The sequence below is a fragment of the Mastomys coucha genome, unplaced genomic scaffold, assembly GCF_008632895.1.
Source record: "Mastomys coucha isolate ucsf_1 unplaced genomic scaffold, UCSF_Mcou_1 pScaffold16, whole genome shotgun sequence".
Lineage (NCBI taxonomy): Eukaryota > Metazoa > Chordata > Mammalia > Rodentia > Muridae > Mastomys > Mastomys coucha.
Genome location: NW_022196898.1, coordinates 1,900,945 through 1,921,424, shown reverse-complemented (window position 1 = coordinate 1,921,424; position 20,480 = coordinate 1,900,945). Strand labels below are relative to the sequence as shown.

Here is a 20,480-nt window from a genome sequence, read left to right as displayed (position 1 = left end):
AAAAAAAAAAAAAAAAAAAAAAAAAAAAAAAAAACCCAAAAATTAAAAATCAACTTACAGCCAGGCATGGTGGTACATACCTTTAATCCCAGCACTGGAGAGGCAGAGACAAGATGGATCTCTCTATGCATTTGAGACCAGCCTGTGAGTTCCAGGCCAGCCAGGGCTATATGCACAGAAACTGTCTGGGGCTTGAGGGTAGGGAAGACTTACAAGAATATAAGCCAACACATTAGTCATGTAACTTTGTTAAGACATTTCACTCACAAAAATTATAGCTAACAGAAAATGTTATGTTCAATGGACTGTTTAAAACTATAAAACAAGCTGGGTGGTGGTGGCACATGCCTTTAATCCCAGCACTTGGGAGGCAGAGGCAGGCAGATTTGAGTTCAAGGCCAGCCTGGTCTACAGAGTGAGCTCCAGGACAGCCAGGGCTATACAGAGAACCAAAACCTGTAAAACAGACTGTTTTAAACTATAAAAACAAAAACAAATGAAGCGGTTGGCTTATTCTTAAGTCCTTTTTAATGAATTTCTGAACAAGTGCTGAAAACATGTTCCTAAATGTCTATTGATCTGTTTTTAAAAACTAAGTTAATAAAGGTAAGAATTATTTGGTATTCCAGAACCCTTGTGAATAGTCTTGTTACCATGTACTTGAAATGGTGACTTGATTATTTTGAAAGATACAGAGCAACAATATGATTACTTGAGGGTAGAGCTCCTAAGAAATGCCAGTTTGAACAATATAGCCATGTGTGTGTCCTGAAAAATCTGCAATTACAAAGTAAACAAGTAGTAAATTCATTCAGGACCAAACAACGGAAAAGCCATAGACAGCAGAGTCCCTGTGTCAGTGATGTATAGGTAAACAGAAGACAAGCAAGCATCATTAGTTGCAAACAACTCATGAGATCCAGAACACACTCTCAAACTCATCTCATTCCTACAGAAGAATAAAGTTTATCCTTAGGGAGGCCAGACCATCTTTACAATAAGATTACCAACATGTAGAAATACATCAACTGCATGAAATACAGGTTCTTAAACTATAGACCAAGGTCTCACTTATGGGCAAGTGAAGTGTCTCACCAGGTGAAGGTGCCATGCAGCCGGAGTTTGACTCCTAAAACACTTGTAAAGGCTAGCTAAAGGTGCGAGGTGGAAAGTGAGAGCTGAACTATGTAATTTGTCTTCTGACTTACACACATGCACTCCCCTACATATAGCACGTGTGTGTACACATACTTTTTTTTAAGTCTTCATAGCTAAGCATGGCACACGTGTTTAATCCCATCACTCAGGAGGGAGAGGGAGGCTGACGTCTGTGTTGGAGGCCAGCAGGGCTACCCCGACCTCAGAGCAGTTTGTTGCACTGGTAGTGAAATCCTTAAGTTTACTGTAAGCCTTTAAGCAAAGGCTGTCATCTGGGTTTGGTACATAAAACAGAGGTTATAACATAAGTAAATTCTAATTTATACCGTACCAAACCTTTTTCTAAGCTACTCTTTCTTCTAGCTATTATCCCAAAATGAATGTTGCCTGAAGACCAACTGCATAAAAAAGTGGCAGACTTTTTGACTCCCATAAGTTTTGCCCCTGCTTTGCCTTTCCAGGGCAGGCCTCAACTCCATCTCCCAAGTGCTGGGATTATAAGTATACACTCTCACATACAGCACCCTTAGATTTTTTTGGGGGGAGGGTTGTTTTTAAATATTATGTGTCTCTACAGAAGTAGGCTCATTTTACTACATTTACTAGAGAGTATATATACTCTAAAAGGCACCCTTTGTTAAGTATAGCATTCTTCAGAACCTCCTACACACCACAAAGACTTTCCACAACCATCTCATAGCTGCAAAAGGGAAAAGTGAAACTTGGTAATAAACTTTTCCAAAAACTTTTTTATTGCTACATGTTGTTAAATTTTCAACCAGCAGAAACTGAAACCATTTCTGCTTCCTATGGCGCAACATAGCCATTTCATAGGTTTGTGTCTTAGACTTAACAATGGGTTCAGCAAAGCTTAGACAACAGCAAGATGATATTAAGAATCCTTAAGTGTAAAAACCAGAAGCATGATGCAGAAAAGACTCCTCCCATCAGAAAGGTTGATCTGAATTCTCTTAATATCACCGTTTTCAGAATTCAAGGACAGTAATTATCTAAAATAACAAATGCCTAGCACTTTCAGTACTCTCCATTTTAGCTTTCCCCAAATAGATGCTATGCCTGGCAACAGAAATAGTCTTACCAATTGATTAGAAAGGATTTGAGTTTGTCACAACGCACCTGATCCTGGACCATGGTTTTCTGAGCTCTTCATACATTCACAGCTTTCACTTCACAGCTGAGAGTAGTAGAGCATGCAGTACAATCATGGTGAAAAAACAGGGCCTCGTAAGACCCAGCAAGCTTCCCAGCAACATCGGCACTACTTTTAGTCATGCTATTAGAGATCATTTTATTGTTGTGCATAATAAATACAGAAAAAATGGTGAAAATGTATGACTCACCTATCTAATTAAAGCTAAGTAAACTAAGCTAGTCAGATTGCAGCTTTTCAATGAGAAATGACAGTAAGTGAATATGAAGAAAAACAGAAGGATCTTTACTTTCCTATATTAACACAGGCCAAGGGACCCCTTCTTATTAAAAGGGTTGATAACACCAGTTCTTAGCAATAAACATAAGGCACTTGTTTAGATTACAACATCACACTGCATTTTTCCAACTTGTTTATCTAACCCTGTTTTCCCCCACAGCATCACTGAAAATTAACTGAATATGAACGGGGTAAATGTGAAATGATCCAGTTGATATATATACTTAGAGTAAAGTACAATGTTTTAAGTGAACCCAGTCAAGGTCCTGTGACACCAGACAATGTATCCACTATCAAATAAACCTGAAAGAAAATAAAGATTTATTCAATAGTTCCAGTAAAATTGGGTTGGAATACAATATACACGACAGGAATTTGGCTCCTCTCGGGTGGCATCTGAATCAGAGTTCTGAGTACTTCTGAGTACTCATCCTAAGACAATCTACATCATTTAAACATTGTCAAGACAATCAGACGGATTTCATTGTGATGTACAGTAGAATTTAAACAAATCCACACACACACACACACACACCTACTATATGGCTGGTGCCTCCTCCAACACTGAATTAGTAGCAGACATGCCACTAGTGTTTTCTCTCAACAATAGGAACCGTAGTTGCCACTCACAGGAGAAAAAGTCTTAAAGTTTGCTCACTTTTTTTCTTTTTTCCATCTGTTAAGATGTTCCTGAGCCAAGGCCTGTTAAAGCAAAGCACTGGAGTTCAGACTGCAAGTAGCTTTGCATCACTAACCTGCTAGACTGGGATGTGGAATGCAGATCGTGTACTATGAAATAAAAGGATCTGATCTTCTGAAAATTCCCTTTAGTGTATGTACTATCTATAACTAAAATACTACAAAAGTTCAATTTTATATACACTTAATTCATTATACTTAAACTTAATTGCTCAGACCTTGCAAACATAAAGAAATATTGAGCCTGAGGCTAGTTCTCAGTGTACAGGTTTGACATGTTTAAGGCTCGTTTTCCCAATCAAAATGGTCATGTTTACTTACTTTTCCTTTCAGATTATGAATTACATTCATAGGACCTGCCACCATCCTAGCCCTAGTGAAATCTGAACAAAGGAGCAGCATTCTACATAATTCTGGAACTTCCCTGACACCACCACTTAGCCCACTCTAAAAAGCTCCCCTCTATATTAGCCCTACAGTGCATTTCATTGCCTCTGGCTTGCAACCTCTGTTTCCACCTGTGTATTTCACAGAAGCCCAACTCGGATTAGTGGAAATATTCACACAACTGTTTTTCAAAACAATTTATTGCATCATATTTGGTACCTTATGTTTGACAACAAAAAAAGAAATTACATTTGTAACTGCAGGAAAAAGAAGCTGGTCTGTTATTGAAAAAAAAAAATCTTGGGCCCTTTAAAAATTACAAAGTCTTGGGCTTGCCTGAAACAACTGAGCAAGAAATATATTCTTAGAAATGAAGGGCTTCAAGTATTACAAACCTGTGACACTGTGGAAAAGTTCCAGAGGTATCTAAACTGCAGCACTTTTTCTGCATATCGTGAACAAGGCCTGCTGAGGTTTTAGCTATTAGTCTCTTGATCAGTCATAGAATGGTAGTCAGGAGTTCTGCTCTTTTAACTTCAAGCCATGGTAGAGTTTTCTTTTTTTCACTCTCAGGTGAAAAAGTCATGCTTGCTAATTAGTTGGTGCCACATCACAGTGCATTTGGTTCTTGCATTACAGTTTTAACAAGTTTGGCCAAAACAATGCTAAAGGTTTGCATTGTTATTTTAGTTCTTCAAGTTTTAGTTAAATTGAGATTGTTCCAACTGGTTCCTTCGGTTAAAAACTGTGGTACAAGAACACCAAACTGATCATGTACAGTGAATTTTGGAAACACAACACACGTACTGAACACCTTCTAGGTTTCATTTAATCTGCTTGGTAGCTATGTGTCCCAGTCTCTACAACGTCAAGCATCTGTTGTAGATGGCTCTGTACACAGTGATTCACATTGCATACTTCCTATGGTCAATAATCAACCCCGTAACAAAATCAGTCAGATGCTGAAGCCCCAACAACTCTTTGTGCTCAGTGAAAGAATCCAGTGCTAAAACAGCATTTATGCTGTCCGAGATATAGTAAAATCTCACAAGACAGATTTAAAGTAATATTTCTGCCACACACCTGCTATGTTAGCTGTTATAGCCTCCAGATTTTATATAAATTAGTTAAAAACATGGGAAGGGAAGGTAGGAATAGGATACGGATTTTTTTTTTAAACCCCTCAATTTTAGCAGCTTTTAATTTTTTAAGAAACTGAACCTATATCCTGTAATGTTAGATATTTTATATATAGTTTTCAGCAGGATAAAAAAAACGTAAGACTATTTGAAGGCAAGAACATTTACTCCTCTCATTCTGTGTAAGTAAGAGCAATGCAGCAGGTGCGTGACAAAAATATTATACACTAGATATGGTCCAAAGTCATTCCATTTGCTTGTTTAATGATGTTCAAATTTCATTGGCCAGTTCTTCAGTTTCTGCAGAACTATCTCCGTTAACTGTGATCTTCATATCCTCTTCATATCCAGGAGGCATGAAAGCCAAAGCATAAGGGAAAAGCTTGTGACAATTTGCTCTATATGCTTCAGCAGCTTCTTTACAGTCTCCTAGGCTACCATCACACAAGGCTTCTAACACCTCCATGCAAGTCTGAAGAAAAGAAAAGCTCATGTTACAACTCCTGGCAGAAAACAGGTCTCACCATGACAAAGTTCAACATCAAACACTTCCAAAATAAGAAACAGATTTTTAATGGAAACAAAAGTATTTCCTCCAGTTCATAAATTCATTACAATGATCTTCAAGGCACAATTCAACCATTTCTTCATAAATGGAGGGTAAATACCAAAAAGAAAGAGACAAGTATATGAATATTTGATGAGACACATAATGTATTTTAAAAAATACTCTTTTTAAACAAGTACTTTGAGCAAGCACACAACCTTATGAAATGACTTTACCGTAGCCTAGCTTGGCCCTGCGTATAAATGTTAAATTACATTTGTCAATGCCAATTTAAACATAGAGGCCATTTTATTTCCTTTTTTTTTTTTTTTTTTTGGGAAAGCAATGTGCCAGCAAAACCAAATACTAGCCCTGAAATGATAGCCCTTACTTAATCCCAGCACTTATAAGCCAGAGGCAGGCAGATATTTATGAGTTCAAGGCCAGCCTGGTCTACATAATGAGCTCAAGTCCAGCCAAGGCTACACAGTAAGGCCATCCCAACAAAAAAAAAAAAAAAAACAAAATTAAACCCTGTCATTTAACTCCGAATTAAAATTGAGGGATCTTGAGGCTAGAAAGATGAAACTAGTAGAATTCTACCTAACTTGGTGTACTGTACATAACCCCTCCCACACACACACACAGAGTCCCTAAAAACATTTAAGGGGAAATTTCTCACAGATAATGACTTAGGAAGTGTATGTATAAATAACAAAGAATTATTTCATTGTTCTTAGTAGTAGTAGTTAGTTTTTCTTGTAGAGAGACTATTTAAAATAAATAAACAGGCCCTGTTACCTGAAGGTTTCTGTTGGTGAGGGATCCATCGAGTGTTGTTGCCAGCTCTATTGCTCGTTTCTGACTAGAAGAATCTAAATAATATACCATTTTGGCAGCTAAGTGGAAAGAAAGAGGAGGTATCTTAGTTTAGGAACCTTCAACAGAATTCTTGACCTCTACTCATTTAGATACACAGTAGAAGATATGTCCAAGACACAGTTTGCTGTGTAGCTCTGGCCTAGAACTTGTAAACTCAACCAGGCTACTCATAAGCACATAAAGATCTGTTACCCTGCCTTCAGAGTACTGGAGTTACAGGTGTGTACCACCACCGCCTGTCTTTAACCAGATATTTTTAAAGAATACTAGTAAATCCCAGACTTCTGTTCAAGGTGAATGATTCTTCTTGCCTCAGGCTTTCTGAAATGTAGGATGGTTTTCAGGTGTTTAGCTTACCAAGATAAACACATAAGCAAGAGAAATCAAAATCACACTAAATGAGCTTTATGATCACAAGAAGGGAGGCATGTGAACACAAGCCCGACCTGCACAGTATCGTAATGTACACTTAAATTCAATCTGGGGTGGGTTAGGTACTAAAAATAAAACCCACTTAAATTCACTTATATTTCTTGGGTGGGTGGCAGATGCCATTAATGCCAGCAATTGAAGAAAGAGGCAGGCAGACCTTTATGAGTTAGAGGCTAGCCTTGACTACCTTTTGAATTCTAGATTATATAATAAGAACCTGTTCAAAAACAAAACAATCAGTTGTACTCATTTGTTTATAATATTAGCATAAGCTTTTACTGTAACAATTCTGTCTCACAAAAATTTAAAATATAAAGGAAGCATGTATACATGGCTTACTTTCCTAGTATTAAAAATACAGTGCACATTGCCATTTTGAGCAAAATGTCTATCTTACCTTGGCAGTGATTCATTAAAGCATTAAAGTTGTTCAAGAAGGCTACTAAAAGGACCAAATAAAAGTGATTACCTGATAATCTATGTGGCAATGAATCAGAATTCCTTTTCAGAAAGGTTTCATTAAAATTCTTTGGATTTGTTGCTCCAAAAAGACGATTCATTTCTTGTTTTAATACTGTTCTAACTGTTTCGGGTAAGTCTTTACTTTCACACACTGTTAAATAAATTAGAAAACAAACTCTCTTAGCAGTTAGATACTCTGACAAAACTTATAACAGTTTATCTTCTTATAAGCCTGAGTAAGACACCTTTACTAGTTAAAACAAAAATGAAATGTGGCCAACTTCCCTAACCTTTATCTCTAGGAGCTATATGGATAGAACTATTCGCTTTATAATAAACATTAAATGGCGGAAGAAGTAACCTAGAAGATGCTTTAAGAAAAAGCTACTATATGTCACTCTAATTGTGTAACTGGTATCCAATAAATCATACAGACTATTTTACTATAGTTTTAAAAACAGTAAGCAGATTTTCCTCAGTTAAAAACTCTGCTGGTGGGCCCTGCAATTCGCTTGGGCAGCAGAGTAGAGCTGGTTCTGAAAGTTTAAGCGTGGATAAGCCAGCCCCAACTGAGAGCATGAGAGCAAGAAAGCTGGCTCTGTCCCCTGCTGGTGGTGGCATAGGATGAGCCAGCTGGGGCACAGCAGCAGAGCTCTCCCACTAGTATGGGTGTTGGAGAGCTAGCTGCTGGGCTGACCAGCTTAGCTACCTCTCAGGCATAGATAAAGGGCTTTGAATTGGCCCATTCCTACATCTACCCCATTGATGAACTGGGTGCATGAAGGGACTGGTCCTATGGATCCAAAACTACAGGGTCTCTGACACATGGCAACAACAGGATATCCAAGAGGAATCCCAGTGAGGTTCCAGGATTGATAGTGTAGCAGAAGCCAGAGGCCTCAAACCAGACCCACTTCAATGCAACAACTCATCGAGATGATCATCTACAAGCAAAGATTGTTTTCTCTGCTGAGGGCGGGTGGTGGTGGTGGTAGCAAGGGTGGAAGGTGGGTATGAGAGGAGAGGGAAATAAGTGGGATTGGGATGCCTGATGTAAAATTCACAAAGTACCAATAAAAAGTTAAAAAAAAAAAAAAAAGCCCTCTGCTGATCAGTTTTAACGTTTATGTGACAAGCACACATCCCACAACCTTAATATATGCAACATATGCCAACATTTTCTATGTATTTATTTCTATTTGATTTTCAAGTTATATAATGAGCTGCTAAGAATGGATTTCAGCAATCCCTTTCATTAACAAATTATCATATTGAATTAAAAAAAAAAACACTAAGAAGTATAGACATAGCTAACACCCAACTATAAACCAAATAATTCACCAAAATGCTACTGGTTGGTTAAAAACATGTATTTTATGAAGCTGAGTAGTCCAATTATGTTGCTAAAACCTTTTTTTTTTTTAAGATTTATTTTTATTTATTTTATATATATGAGTACACTACGAGATGGCTGTGAGCTATCATGTGTGTGGCTGCCGATCCGGCGTAATTTACTGCAGCTGTCTTCAGATGCACCAGAAGAGGGCGTCCGATCTCATTACGGGTGGTTGTGAGCCAACATGTGGTTGCTGGGATCCGAACTCAGGACCTTTGGAAGAGCAATCAGCGCTCTTACCCCTGAGCCATCTCGCCAGCCCGCTAAAACCTTTAATTTGCCCTTATTATAGTTGTACTTCTAAATTCTTATATCCATTTATCAATAATATATAAACAAAAAGCATCTGTACAGATTTCATTACTTTTGGAAGGAAAGTTAATGGTTTTCATTATTGTTTTTATTTCCCTCAGGGGGAAAAAAACTGGAGGGAAAAAAAAACACTGTAAAGTTAAAATGCAGAGAGAGAGAAAGAGAGGGAGAGAATATGAAAATCCCTATCTCCAGGCCTGCAAAACTTGGAGGGTAAAGGAACTTGTTGCAAAGCTAACAACTTAATGATGCTCAGAGAAGTTGTGGCTCCCACATGTTCACTATGATGCTGGCATATAAAATAAAATAAATGTAACACCAAATACATAAATAAATTCCCAACCTGACAAACAGTCATTTGCTACAACTATTCTCACTTAATAATTACACACACACACACACACACACACACACACACACACACACCCACCCCACCCCTTGATGCTCATTCACTTTTTTAAAATTAGCGAGCCAGGCATAGTGGTGCTCCAGAGGCAGAGACAGATAGATCTTTATGAGTTCAAGGCTAGCACAGGACACTCTGGGTCAGCCAGAACTACCTAATGAGACCTTGAAAAGAACTGAGAAATGAATCTTGTATGGTGTAGCTAAGTTGCCCACGAAGGTATCAATCATTTGTTCTTTTAAGCACCAAAGCAGGAAAAAGCAAAAGAATCCACCACCACCAACAAAACCCCAACTAACGAGGCAAAACTGAAATGTTATTTGGAAGCTAGAAAGATGGCTCAGTGGTAGACAGCTCTTACTGTCTTGGAGAAAACCTGGTTCAGTTCCCGGCATTCTCTTCTAACTTATACCTGGCATGCACAAAATGTGAATACCTAAATACATACATACATACATACATACATACATACATACATACATACATGCAAATCATCGTATAGTAAATAAATGTTGGTCAGACAGTGGTGTATGCCTTTATTCCTATGCAGGAAGATCTCTATGTGTCCCAGGCCAGGTTGGTCTAATTGGTGAGTTCTAGGACAGCCAGGACTACATTAAGAGACCTCCGCCTCAGACAAATAAACAAGTAATGACTTATTGCTAATGACTAGTAGACCTTGAGGGGGGCTAGTGAGATGGCTCAGCAGGTAAGAGGACCAACTGCCCTTCCAAAGGTCTTGAGTTCAAATCCCAGCAACCACATGGTAGCTCACAACCACCTGTAATGAAATCTGACACCCTCTTCTGGTGGTTTGAAGACAGCTATAGTGTACTCATTTATACTAATAAATAAATCTTTAAAACAAACAAATAAACAAATAAATAAAAACAACAAACAAAACAAAACAAAAACCTTGATTACTTTCCACCATAGGTTAATAAGTCTCAAGAATCAAGGAAAGGTAATTACCAATAAGAGGTCGGGTTAAAAAAAAATAATAATTTTCTAATGAACGTTTATTTGGTTCCTCTAACACCCTAAACTGAAACTGTATTTAGTTCAAGCTATTAGCTTCTCAGCAGACAGAACTAAGTAATCCCAGGATAGTTGGCAGCGTCAGAATGGGTAGAGAATGATCATATATATGTGAGATTAGTAAAAAGCCCACTTTAAAGTTGTATTATAAAATATTAAATAATTATTGTCAAAAAAGAACAAAGTAAGATGGTGCTGGCACATGCCTTTAATTCCAGTACCAGGGACCCAAAGGCAGACAGACTTCTGAGTTCTAGACCAGCACGGTCTACAGAGCAAGTTCTAGGACAGCCAGGATAATTTGGAGGAACCCTGACTCAGAAACAAAACAAATCAAAAAATATAGGAGCTGGGCATGATGGTGAATGTTTTTAATACCAGTACTCATGAGGCAGAGGCAAGTGAGTTTAAAGTCAGTCTGGTCTAGTCACTGAATTCTAGGCTAGACATGACTTATGTGTAAAGAACCTATCTCAAAAAATAAAACACTTAAAAAAAAAAAAAAGGCAAAATAGGTCTAGGGAGATTGCCTAGCAAGTAAAAGCATTAGTCATACAAGTCTGTGGACCTGAGCTTAATTCCTGAAACTCAAGGCAAAAAGCCAGGTACAGGAGGCACATCCATAATCCTAGCTCATCTCTCCTAAATGGAGGAAAGGGGCTTAGAAAACAGGTTTATTTTGTGTTTCTACTATATACTGACACTAATGTACTGATCTGGCTGTCAGATGACTATTTTAAAGTAACAAAATTATTTATAGATTGGTTGCAGCTCAAAAAGGTGTTTTGTGTGACATGCATAGGCTCTAGGCTCAATCCCACTACAGAGAGAGAGCCAAGGTGACTCCCAAATACTTGAACCAAACAATTCTAAACCAGCACTACATAGCATTTAAGGCCTTAAAATAAAAACTTTTATCTCAAAAGAACCCTATTTTCCCAGCTAAATATTCAATATCTTCAAAATGATTGAGTATATATTCAGATTTTTTTAAATGTATTATTTGCTTTTACTTATGTATATGTACACCATATATTTTTGGTTGCCACTGGAAACCAAAAAATGGTGTTGGATACCCCATCCCAGAGCTGAAGTTAGAGGTGATTGTCTAGTGTGGGTCCTGTGAAATCAAACTCAAGTCTTCTGGAAGAACAGCAAAATCTCTGACCCTCTGTGAGACCCCCTCCAGCCCTATACCCATTCCAAAAGTATGTGCAGGAATAAAAACCTACCAGAGTTAAACAGTCGAATCATGCACTCATGAAGCCAGGGATGACTAGAATCAATAGCAAATGCCCGCTTTACTGATTGTAGCATCAAAAGAAACTTTTCTATAAAAAGAAAAAATAATATTTTGATAATTTGATAAAATTAAGTTGTCCTTTCTGGAAAGGCCAAGGACCTTACAAACACAAAAAGTGAATTTAGACTCAATCACATAAGCTCTCACACTTCTGAAGCAAACACTTTTCTTCTAACTGACTACATGTCCATATACCATTCTTCAAGAGGTTCTGCCAACAGAACCTGAACAACATTCTGTGATATGAACTATTATCATATAAACAGAGAAATTAAAGTCAAAGCTATTTCCTTTCTAGCTTCCATTATTTAGAAGAACTCCTGTATCTTGTTTCCTGCGTTCTCTGACTGACTGTTCCCTTTCTGCCTCCTCTGGATGCATCCACCCAGACTATGTTTAAGTACTCTACACTAGCCCTATTCCCATCTGCTTACCTTTCCCAAGGCTCAGCGGTGCCTCCACCTGTTAAACAGAAACTTACACTGAGTCTTCTCGACAGTCACCTCTTTGTTGAAACTTTCCTAATTTGGTATCATGCTTCAAATATCTAAGTAGAAACCCCTAACTTCTTCTAAAACAATTCCTGTTCCCATTCTCTCCAAACTCAGAAAATATTAAAATTCCTGCAATGCTTCTTATCAGAACCTACTAGACAACACTGCAAGGTGTTGAGGCCCCTATAGACAGGGTAACTTCTGTGTATTTGGGGATTCTACCTAGAAACATTTTCATTTTTTAATTTACATTTTAGACAGGGATCTTCACTTATGTTAGGGCTAGCATGAGCCTCCTGCTGAGATTAAAGGAGCAGTTGCTACTTTGGACTCTAAGAATTGAATGACTGACTGACTTTGTGTCCACTGGTAGAGTCAGAGAACAATTGTAGAAGTCAGTTTTCTTCTTCCAAGTGGGTTCTGGGGTTGGAACCTAATGGTCCAGCTAGACGGGTAACTGATGAGCAACTTGGTGGCCCTCTAAAATTAATTTTAGAAAGAGCTGGGTTAGAAAGGCAGAGTGGCCGACTCTGTTAATCCCAGCACTCAAAAGACAAAGGCAGGCAGGACCTCTCTGAGCTCACAGAAAAACCCTGTCTCCGCCAACCAAAAAAAATAAATGAATAAAAGTATAGAGTTAAATGTTAAACATGTGAAAATTACTTACTAATACTTATTTTCAAAGTTATAATTATGAAAAATAGAATATGTAGTAAGATATTTTTACTACTTAAAAAAAAACTATCAAAAAACATTTTGTTATATTTCAACCTATTTCTTCCAAGGGCATGCAGACATATGCCCTTGATCCCAGAATCAGGAAGCTGCCAAGTTCAAGTCTAATCTGATCCACAGACGAAATTTCAGTCTGGCTGGGATAACAAAGGGACTTGTCTCAGTAACAAATAAACATTCAATTAATACTAAGTTTTGCATCCTATTTCAAAATAAAAGTTACATTACAATCTATCTATATTGCTCATGCTGGCCTTGAATTCATAGGCTGCACCTTCCAGCCTCACCTTCACATTAACTGAGACTACAAGAATGACCCACGTACCTGGCTACATAGTAATTACTTTTTAATATAACACTCTTCATCTAATCTTAGTAATAACCAGCTTCTTTTCACTTCAATTCATTCTACCTCGATAAACTTTTCCAATGAAGTACCTAAATTACACAAATTCAGTGCTATGAAGTTTTGTTATCTACTATATACATATACATGCTGAACACTCTAAATGTGAAGATGGGGTCCTCCTGGCCCCTCCAAACAATACAGACAACAACACTGTTGACACTTTGTTGTGTCCTTAGTAGACATCATTTCCTTCAGAATAATGAACTATCCATTAAGACCCAGCTCAGAGACTAGTTTCTATTCATGGCATCAACTCTTAACAGCTAAAAATTATTTGATGCTTAACTGTGTTGCCCACTATTCTAAGCTTTATATTTATATAAAGTTTATCCACAAAATCCTAAGTTCTTTCACTGAGTCACATATGAGGTGATCACTATAACTTGGGACCAGTGTGCATCTACTCATGGAACTCTGTTCTTCAAGAGGCAAAATAATTACTGTATTGCCCCAACACTCTGCACAGCATGCATCTCTGTGAGGAATCAGTGTTGGCATCTGCCAAGAAATGCAACAGTGATGGGTGATGCTAACCCTAAGGAATCTCATCAGTTTTGTTAGGGCTACTATACCTAATATCCTACCTTTCCTAAAGTAAATCTCAAAGGCAAAAAGATGAGTTTCTATCTTGTTCTTCACCAAGTTCTTCAACGGTGTTAAAAACTTAATAGCTTCTTCCAATGGAGTTTCAACCTAACAAAAAATAAAAGACATTACACAAAAGTAAGATTCTTGAAGAATATGAACTTAATTTAAAATGCTGTTTTCCTGTGCCAAAAGTAAAAATGTTTTAAAAAGGCACTTACCAGTTACTCAGAAATACACTATCAAATTTCAACCTCCCATAATCCACACAAAGACAATTTTCAACTCTAGAACTCTCTTCAATGGTTTTTTAAAAATGGTTTTTTTAAAAAGCTGGTGTTTTGTCTGTATGTGTGTCTGTACATCACATTTGTGCAGTGTCCTAGAAGAGTGTGGGATACCCTGGAACTGGAGTTCAGACTGTTGTTAGCCACTAAACAGGTGCTAGTCTTCTAGTTTTAAAATCACTGGAGATATGGCCTACTAACTAATAGCAATTGCTATTCTTACAGAGGACTAAGGTTTGGTTCCCAGCATCCAATACTAGCCTACAGCCACATGTAACTCCACTTCTAGAGGACCTAACACCCTCTTCGTACCTCTGCCAGCACCAGGCACTCTTGTTGTGCACAGACAAACACATAGGAAAATACTTATAGACATAATCATGTATGTACAAAGAACACTACAGTTTGATGGACCCTGGAAAGTATAAAGAGAAACATGAGAAGGCCATGAAGGAATTCATAAATGCCAATTACTATCCCATGATAAATTGGAGAAATAAGTAATTTAAACTTTTTGTTGCTAGGCTAGGAGAAAAAAATACTGTATGTCTCATGAAGATTAGATTCTGAGGGTATTTTTAAATTTGAAAATTGTAACCTAGGCATGGTGATTCATACCTGTATACCTAGCACTTGGGTCTTGGGAAGGAGGACTCTGCAAACCTGAGATAGCCTGGGCCAGAGTGAGTCTACACGCTTTCATTAAAACTTCAGATTTATCCTTAACCAACTGAGTATTAAACTTACTAAGTAAACTCATGCCATCTTCCATTTCTCCATGGGTAGAACTACTGATGATTTAATGGTTTTGTTTTATTTTACACATATGCTATCATGAGTTGATTATCACTGACTTTCCCATCTACATCTACATTGGCTATTTAACCAGATCTGGCAGCTACTTTTAATTTTAAAATAGACTTCAATGTTGCAACAATTACAATGGCTTGACATACTACTAGACAAGTATGGATGCTGCTGGAGAGGGCATCTTTAAGGTACTTACACTAGGAAGAAAGTTTTATGTTCCTAGCAATAATGATTCTGTGGAATAAGCAACAATCTATGAGAGGGATTCCTTTTACTACATTCTTTTCAAAGAAACAAAGCACCCAGAAACACATATTTCTAAAACTCTATAACCCGAACATTAATCATTAGACCATATTATGGTGTCTGGTACAAAAAAAAACCACTACAGTACAGAGTCAGAAAACCCTTCTAAAGGAGGCGTGGTGCCCAGCTCTGCTTTGTAGGAAGCTCAGAGAACACTGTTCTGTCCCAGTAGCTGCATATTGTAGAAACGTGGAAACGCGTTACAGTCAAATCACACGGTATGCATTGTTTCTTTCATATCTTTTCATATATTTTCTTACAAAACGCAGTGAAGAAAATGATTTTAGATTTCAAGTGATTGGTGATGCAAAAAGTCTAAAGAAATGTACTTATTCTATCAGTTTAACACAATTATTATTACCATTTCCTGCGAACAAAGAAAGAACAGTTACTAATCAAAGTAAGTCATGTGATAGTGAGTATTTAGGTTTGGGCTCAATGGTTAAAATCCACAAGTCAGAGTCTGGATTTGAGAAAATAAAAGACTTAATTATTTTTTCCAGACAGGGTCTTGGATAGGTAGCCCTGGTGAGCCTGAATTCCACAGCTGTCTTCTAACTCCACATGCACAACCACACATATACATACACATCTGCACAAAAAACACAAATAAATACATAAATGAGACTGAACATTGTTTTCAAGGGCAAAGCCTGCTGTGGCCCGCACTCACTTGTGCTAAGCATGACTATGAAATACCTTGGCCAATTTCTCAGGGATAAGCTCTTCTTTGGGGCCTCCAATTTCTTCATCATCATCATCCTTTTTCTTTTTCTGATTCCGCTGCTGCTTTTCTTTTTCTGCATTTTTTTTCTCTTCTTCTATCTGGGCTTTCTTTTGAGCTCTTCTTTGTTTATTACGTAGTTTCTTTAACTCTTTGTCAGACATGTTTGCTGTAGGCAGTAAGTGTTAACAGAATTATAAACATGGTAACTAAGTAAGTCATTGTAACCACCTTAAAAACTTTCAAAAATTCATTTAATGGGTATGTGTGTGTGGTAGCTTGAATAAGAATGGCTCCCACAGGCACATATATTTGAAGACTGAGTCATTAAAGTGGAATTATTTGAGAAGGATGAGGAGGTATGGCCTTGCTGTTGGAAGTGTATCACTGGGGGAAAACTTTGAAGTTTCAAAAGCCTAGCTAGTCTTTTTGTCTGCCTGGTGCCTAGGATCAGAAAATAGCTCTCAACCATTTCTTCATTATCATGCCTGCCGCCAGACTCCCCAACATGATAATGAATGAAACTGAAAGCAAGCTCGCCTAAATGACTCTTTTGTAATAGTTACCTTGGTCTTGGTGTCTCTCCATAGCAATAAAATGACTAAGACAGGATGTAATGCCTGCATTAATGTTATGTGTACCATATACATAACTGGTGCCTGTGGAGGTGGTGCTCCTAGAAGAGAAGTGGATATAGGAACCAATCTCTGATCTCTTGAAGGAGTAGCAAGTGCTCTTAACCTTTGAGTTACTACCTCCATGTTCTACTTTTCCTCACCTAAAGCTTTTAGTTATTTATTTAAAGTATGTGTACATGGAGGGGGTGGAGTACTTAAATGCAATACCTGCTGAGTCCAGAAGAGAATGTCAGTCTCCCCTGGAGCTGTTTTGAGTAATTGTGAGCCATCCATCATGGGTGCTAGGAACCAAACTGCTCGCTGCTCTTAATTTATTTTAAACCAACTTTATTTTGTATGCAGTAATACTGTTTACATATTAAATTAACACCGTAATAGAATGATTTGACATAAATGTTTTGCTTTTGCCCCAACCTCCGCCCTCACCAAGTGTTGTAAGGAAAGAAGGAAGGGAAAAAGAAAGAAAAGATAGGGAGAAAGAGAACAAAAGGACAGTCTTAAAGGGAGTATGGTGGGAAACTTAGCAAAGAGAGCTACAGAAACTACAAATGAACTAAGTGACCTAGTTAAGGTGATTTTCCAATCAAAGCCTTGAATGTAGCACCTGCTTTTTCTGCTGTAATAGCAAAGTGCAAAAAAAGAAGTACCAAGGAGCTGACAACAGAAGCAGAAGGCCTGACATTAAAATGGAAAAAGCTGCCTGGTGTGGTGGTGGCACATGCCTTTAATCCCCAGCACTAGGAGCCAGAAGCAGGTGGATCTCCAAAGTGGAGTTTGAGGACAGCCTGTTCTCACAGCCAGGGCTGTTACACAAAGAAACTCTGTTTTGAAAAAACAGAAAAACAAAACAGAAAAATGGTGCCTAAGAGTACAAAATTCACGGAAACAGCCACCATATTGCTGATAGAACTGTATGGGCAGAATCACATCATATTTGCACCGAAAAGAAACCATACAAAACAAAGAGACCTTCATATTCTCATATTCTTACTATCAAGAGAGAAGGGGAAACTATTCAGTTGCAAATAAATGCTATTTTTTTATTGGATATTTTCTTATTTACATTTCAAATGTTACCCCTCTTTCCCGGTCCACCCTGCAGCCCCATATCCCATACTCATCCCTAAATGATATTTATATATTTGGCTTTTTTCCCCCCTTTTTCTCCAAACAATCTCCCTTTGCAGCATAGGATGGATTATTTAGTTCCAAGACAGCCTGGGCTACTACATGAAATTCTGTCTGAAAAAAAGGCCAAAAACAGCCAGGCGTGGTGGCACACACCTATAATCCCAGCACTTGGGAAGCAGAGGCAGGCGGATTTCTGAGTTCGAGGCCAGCCTAGTCTACAGACTCTCGAAAAACCAAAACCAAAAAAAAAAAAAAAAAAGGCCAAAAACAATAAAAATTATGTTGATACGGAAAATGTATAGATTTTTCCTTTGTAAGTATCCTAATTTAAAAAAAAAAACTTATAGTACATCAAAAAAGAATCATCATATGAGGTACTTACTATAAATAATCCAAAAAAAAATTTAAAATCTATAAAACACTACACTAAGATCAGCTCAAACTGTAGTAGGCAAGATACTAAGTGTTATCAGTTCTGTAAGTAAAGCTCTCCTAACTAACCAACTGAACATGAGAGTAGCACAGAGGACAGGAATGAATAGGCTCCACTATACTTAAAATGGCTTTATCAAATCAAGATTGCTCTGTAGATATGACAGATTTTTGGATTCTATTTTTGTAGTGCATGACCTTAAATATGCTAGAAAAGAAATCTACCAATTGAGTGACTACTTTTGGCTCTTCTGAAAGAGGGTTTTGCTATGTATACTCAGATATATATATATATAAATATATATCATATATATGAGAAAGACTACTTTTACTTTGGTATTCTTTCTCAAGTAACTATGTAAGGATGACTTCTCCCTACAAATCTTGATACCTTGCTATAGAAATGGTATATAAAAATGGTATAAAAAATGGGTGAAAATGATGAATCACAGCAATTTCTCTAGCTTTCATACTTTTTGAATCTATTTTTTCAAGACGGGTTTTCAATCTACAGCCCAGACTGGCCTTGAAACTCACTGGGATCTTCCTGAATACTGACCTTCCTGATTACATGTGTGAGCTATTTTTCCTAGGCAATTTCTCTAGTTTAATTCTATGCTGAGTTTTAATGTTCAAGCAAAACATGAACAATGTTATTTTATTTATTTTATTGGGTTAATTACAAATTACTACTAAAAAAGGAGTAACTAGAGCTGATGAAGTAGGTCAGTGGGTAAAGATGCCTGTTGCCAAGTCTAACATTCCTGGTTAGATTAGCACGCGCGTGTGCGCGCACACACACACACACACCCCAAATAAATGTTTCTTTTTAAAAGTAACAAGCTAAAGAGTCAACACACTAAGGTAGAGTTTCTACAATAGACTAATTACATTACCAGCAGTTATACTATAGTTACCTGAATAAATCTAATATTAAATGTGAAACTTAGGTAATTTAAGCGTTGTTAGGTACAAAATCTAACCACAAATTAATAAATTCCTGTCTGGGGAAGAAGCTCATAACAGAGTACCTGATAAAAAAAGAAGGTACTGAATTGGATCCTTAGTCACCTCCCAAATACCCAAACAAACCTCTCGATCAGACTCCAATGCAAAATTATGTCTATGTTTGAAACTTACTTTGAAAGAATAAAAGTAGTTTTTCCTTCTTGTACTTAGAGAAATTCACAAAATACCCATCATTTTTCTAGCCTTGACTAACAACCTCCCACACAGATACTCAATAAAACCTCTGGGGATTGGGGGAACTGTATTATTCATGAAAATAAGTCCCTATAAACACAAGAGCAAGTAATGGTACATCTTTGAATGGGATACCTGTATCAGCCTCATGTTCTTTGTTCTCATCTGTAAGAGGGTTGTCATGAAGCTTCAAATAGATCTCAATAGCAATTCTCGCTGCTTTGAAGTAAAATGGATGCTGCCGAAGTACATCTTCTAGTTTTAATAAGTCCACATATGATCTAAGGGTGATCTTCCTCATACAGTATGTATGAAAGTCAAACTGGTCATCGGTGATTTCTATAAAATGCTACCAAAATTATCTTTTTATTATCACTGGAGTATAGCACTGTCTAAGAAAATAATACAAGCAAAGCCTTGAAACTTATCTGCTTCATTAGCATGAAAAATTAAAACATAAAAATTACAATCATTTTTACATTTGGCATATAAAACTAAAAAAATACAGTTGGTTACTGGCTAGCAAAGAACAAGAGAAAATGAATTATTTAAAGAAAAAAGGATAGCAATGTTTTAACTATATTCATGATTATACTAACTTCTTTCTTAATCATACTTAACTAAAATTATTCTGACAAACCACCCAATAATTAGTATATATGACAATTCTATATAGTTAGCACATATACTATACATGGAAATCTTATTTAGAAAATGTATGGCAGGGATTATATAGCATATAGTAATTGGTAGGGTTTTTTGAGGTTATAAATTTGAACTCTATACAACATGCTGTTTGTTGGTATGTAAATGAAAAATTAAGTAGCCAATAAGTCAAGAAATCAGCAATGCCATAGTTCAACCAAGCAGTGATGATATTCTACATTTGATATTATAAATGTCAACATAATAATAAAGCTATGTTTATGTATAAACACACACAGAGAGATACAGAGAAATCTCACCACTCGTCATAGCAATGAGTCAACAAAAAAAAAGACTAATAAACCTGTGACTTTTGTTTTGGGGATACTACTGGAAGTGTTTATACAGAGTCTTTACAGCCCAGGCTGAGTTTCAAACACTTGTTAGTAATAGGTCTTGAATCCAGATCT

General features: G+C 37.1%; 1 protein-coding gene across 1 annotated transcript in view; it reads right to left on the bottom strand.

The window, feature by feature from the left end:
* Positions 1 to 2,449: 2,449 nt before the first annotated feature.
* The window catches only part of Naa15 (N(alpha)-acetyltransferase 15, NatA auxiliary subunit), a 66,956-nt gene continuing 48,925 nt past the window's right edge, over positions 2,450 to 20,480 (bottom strand). The window contains exons 14-20 of the mRNA XM_031376211.1: positions 19,501 to 19,714; positions 15,937 to 16,130; positions 13,834 to 13,942; positions 11,541 to 11,639; positions 7,164 to 7,307; positions 6,182 to 6,279; positions 2,450 to 5,305 (exon numbers count right to left, since the gene is read on the bottom strand). Coding sequence (XP_031232071.1) covers positions 5,105 to 5,305; positions 6,182 to 6,279; positions 7,164 to 7,307; positions 11,541 to 11,639; positions 13,834 to 13,942; positions 15,937 to 16,130; positions 19,501 to 19,714 — 1,059 coding nt within the window. The 3' untranslated portion in view covers positions 2,450 to 5,104. The remainder of the gene's footprint in view (positions 5,306 to 6,181; positions 6,280 to 7,163; positions 7,308 to 11,540; positions 11,640 to 13,833; positions 13,943 to 15,936; positions 16,131 to 19,500; positions 19,715 to 20,480) is intronic.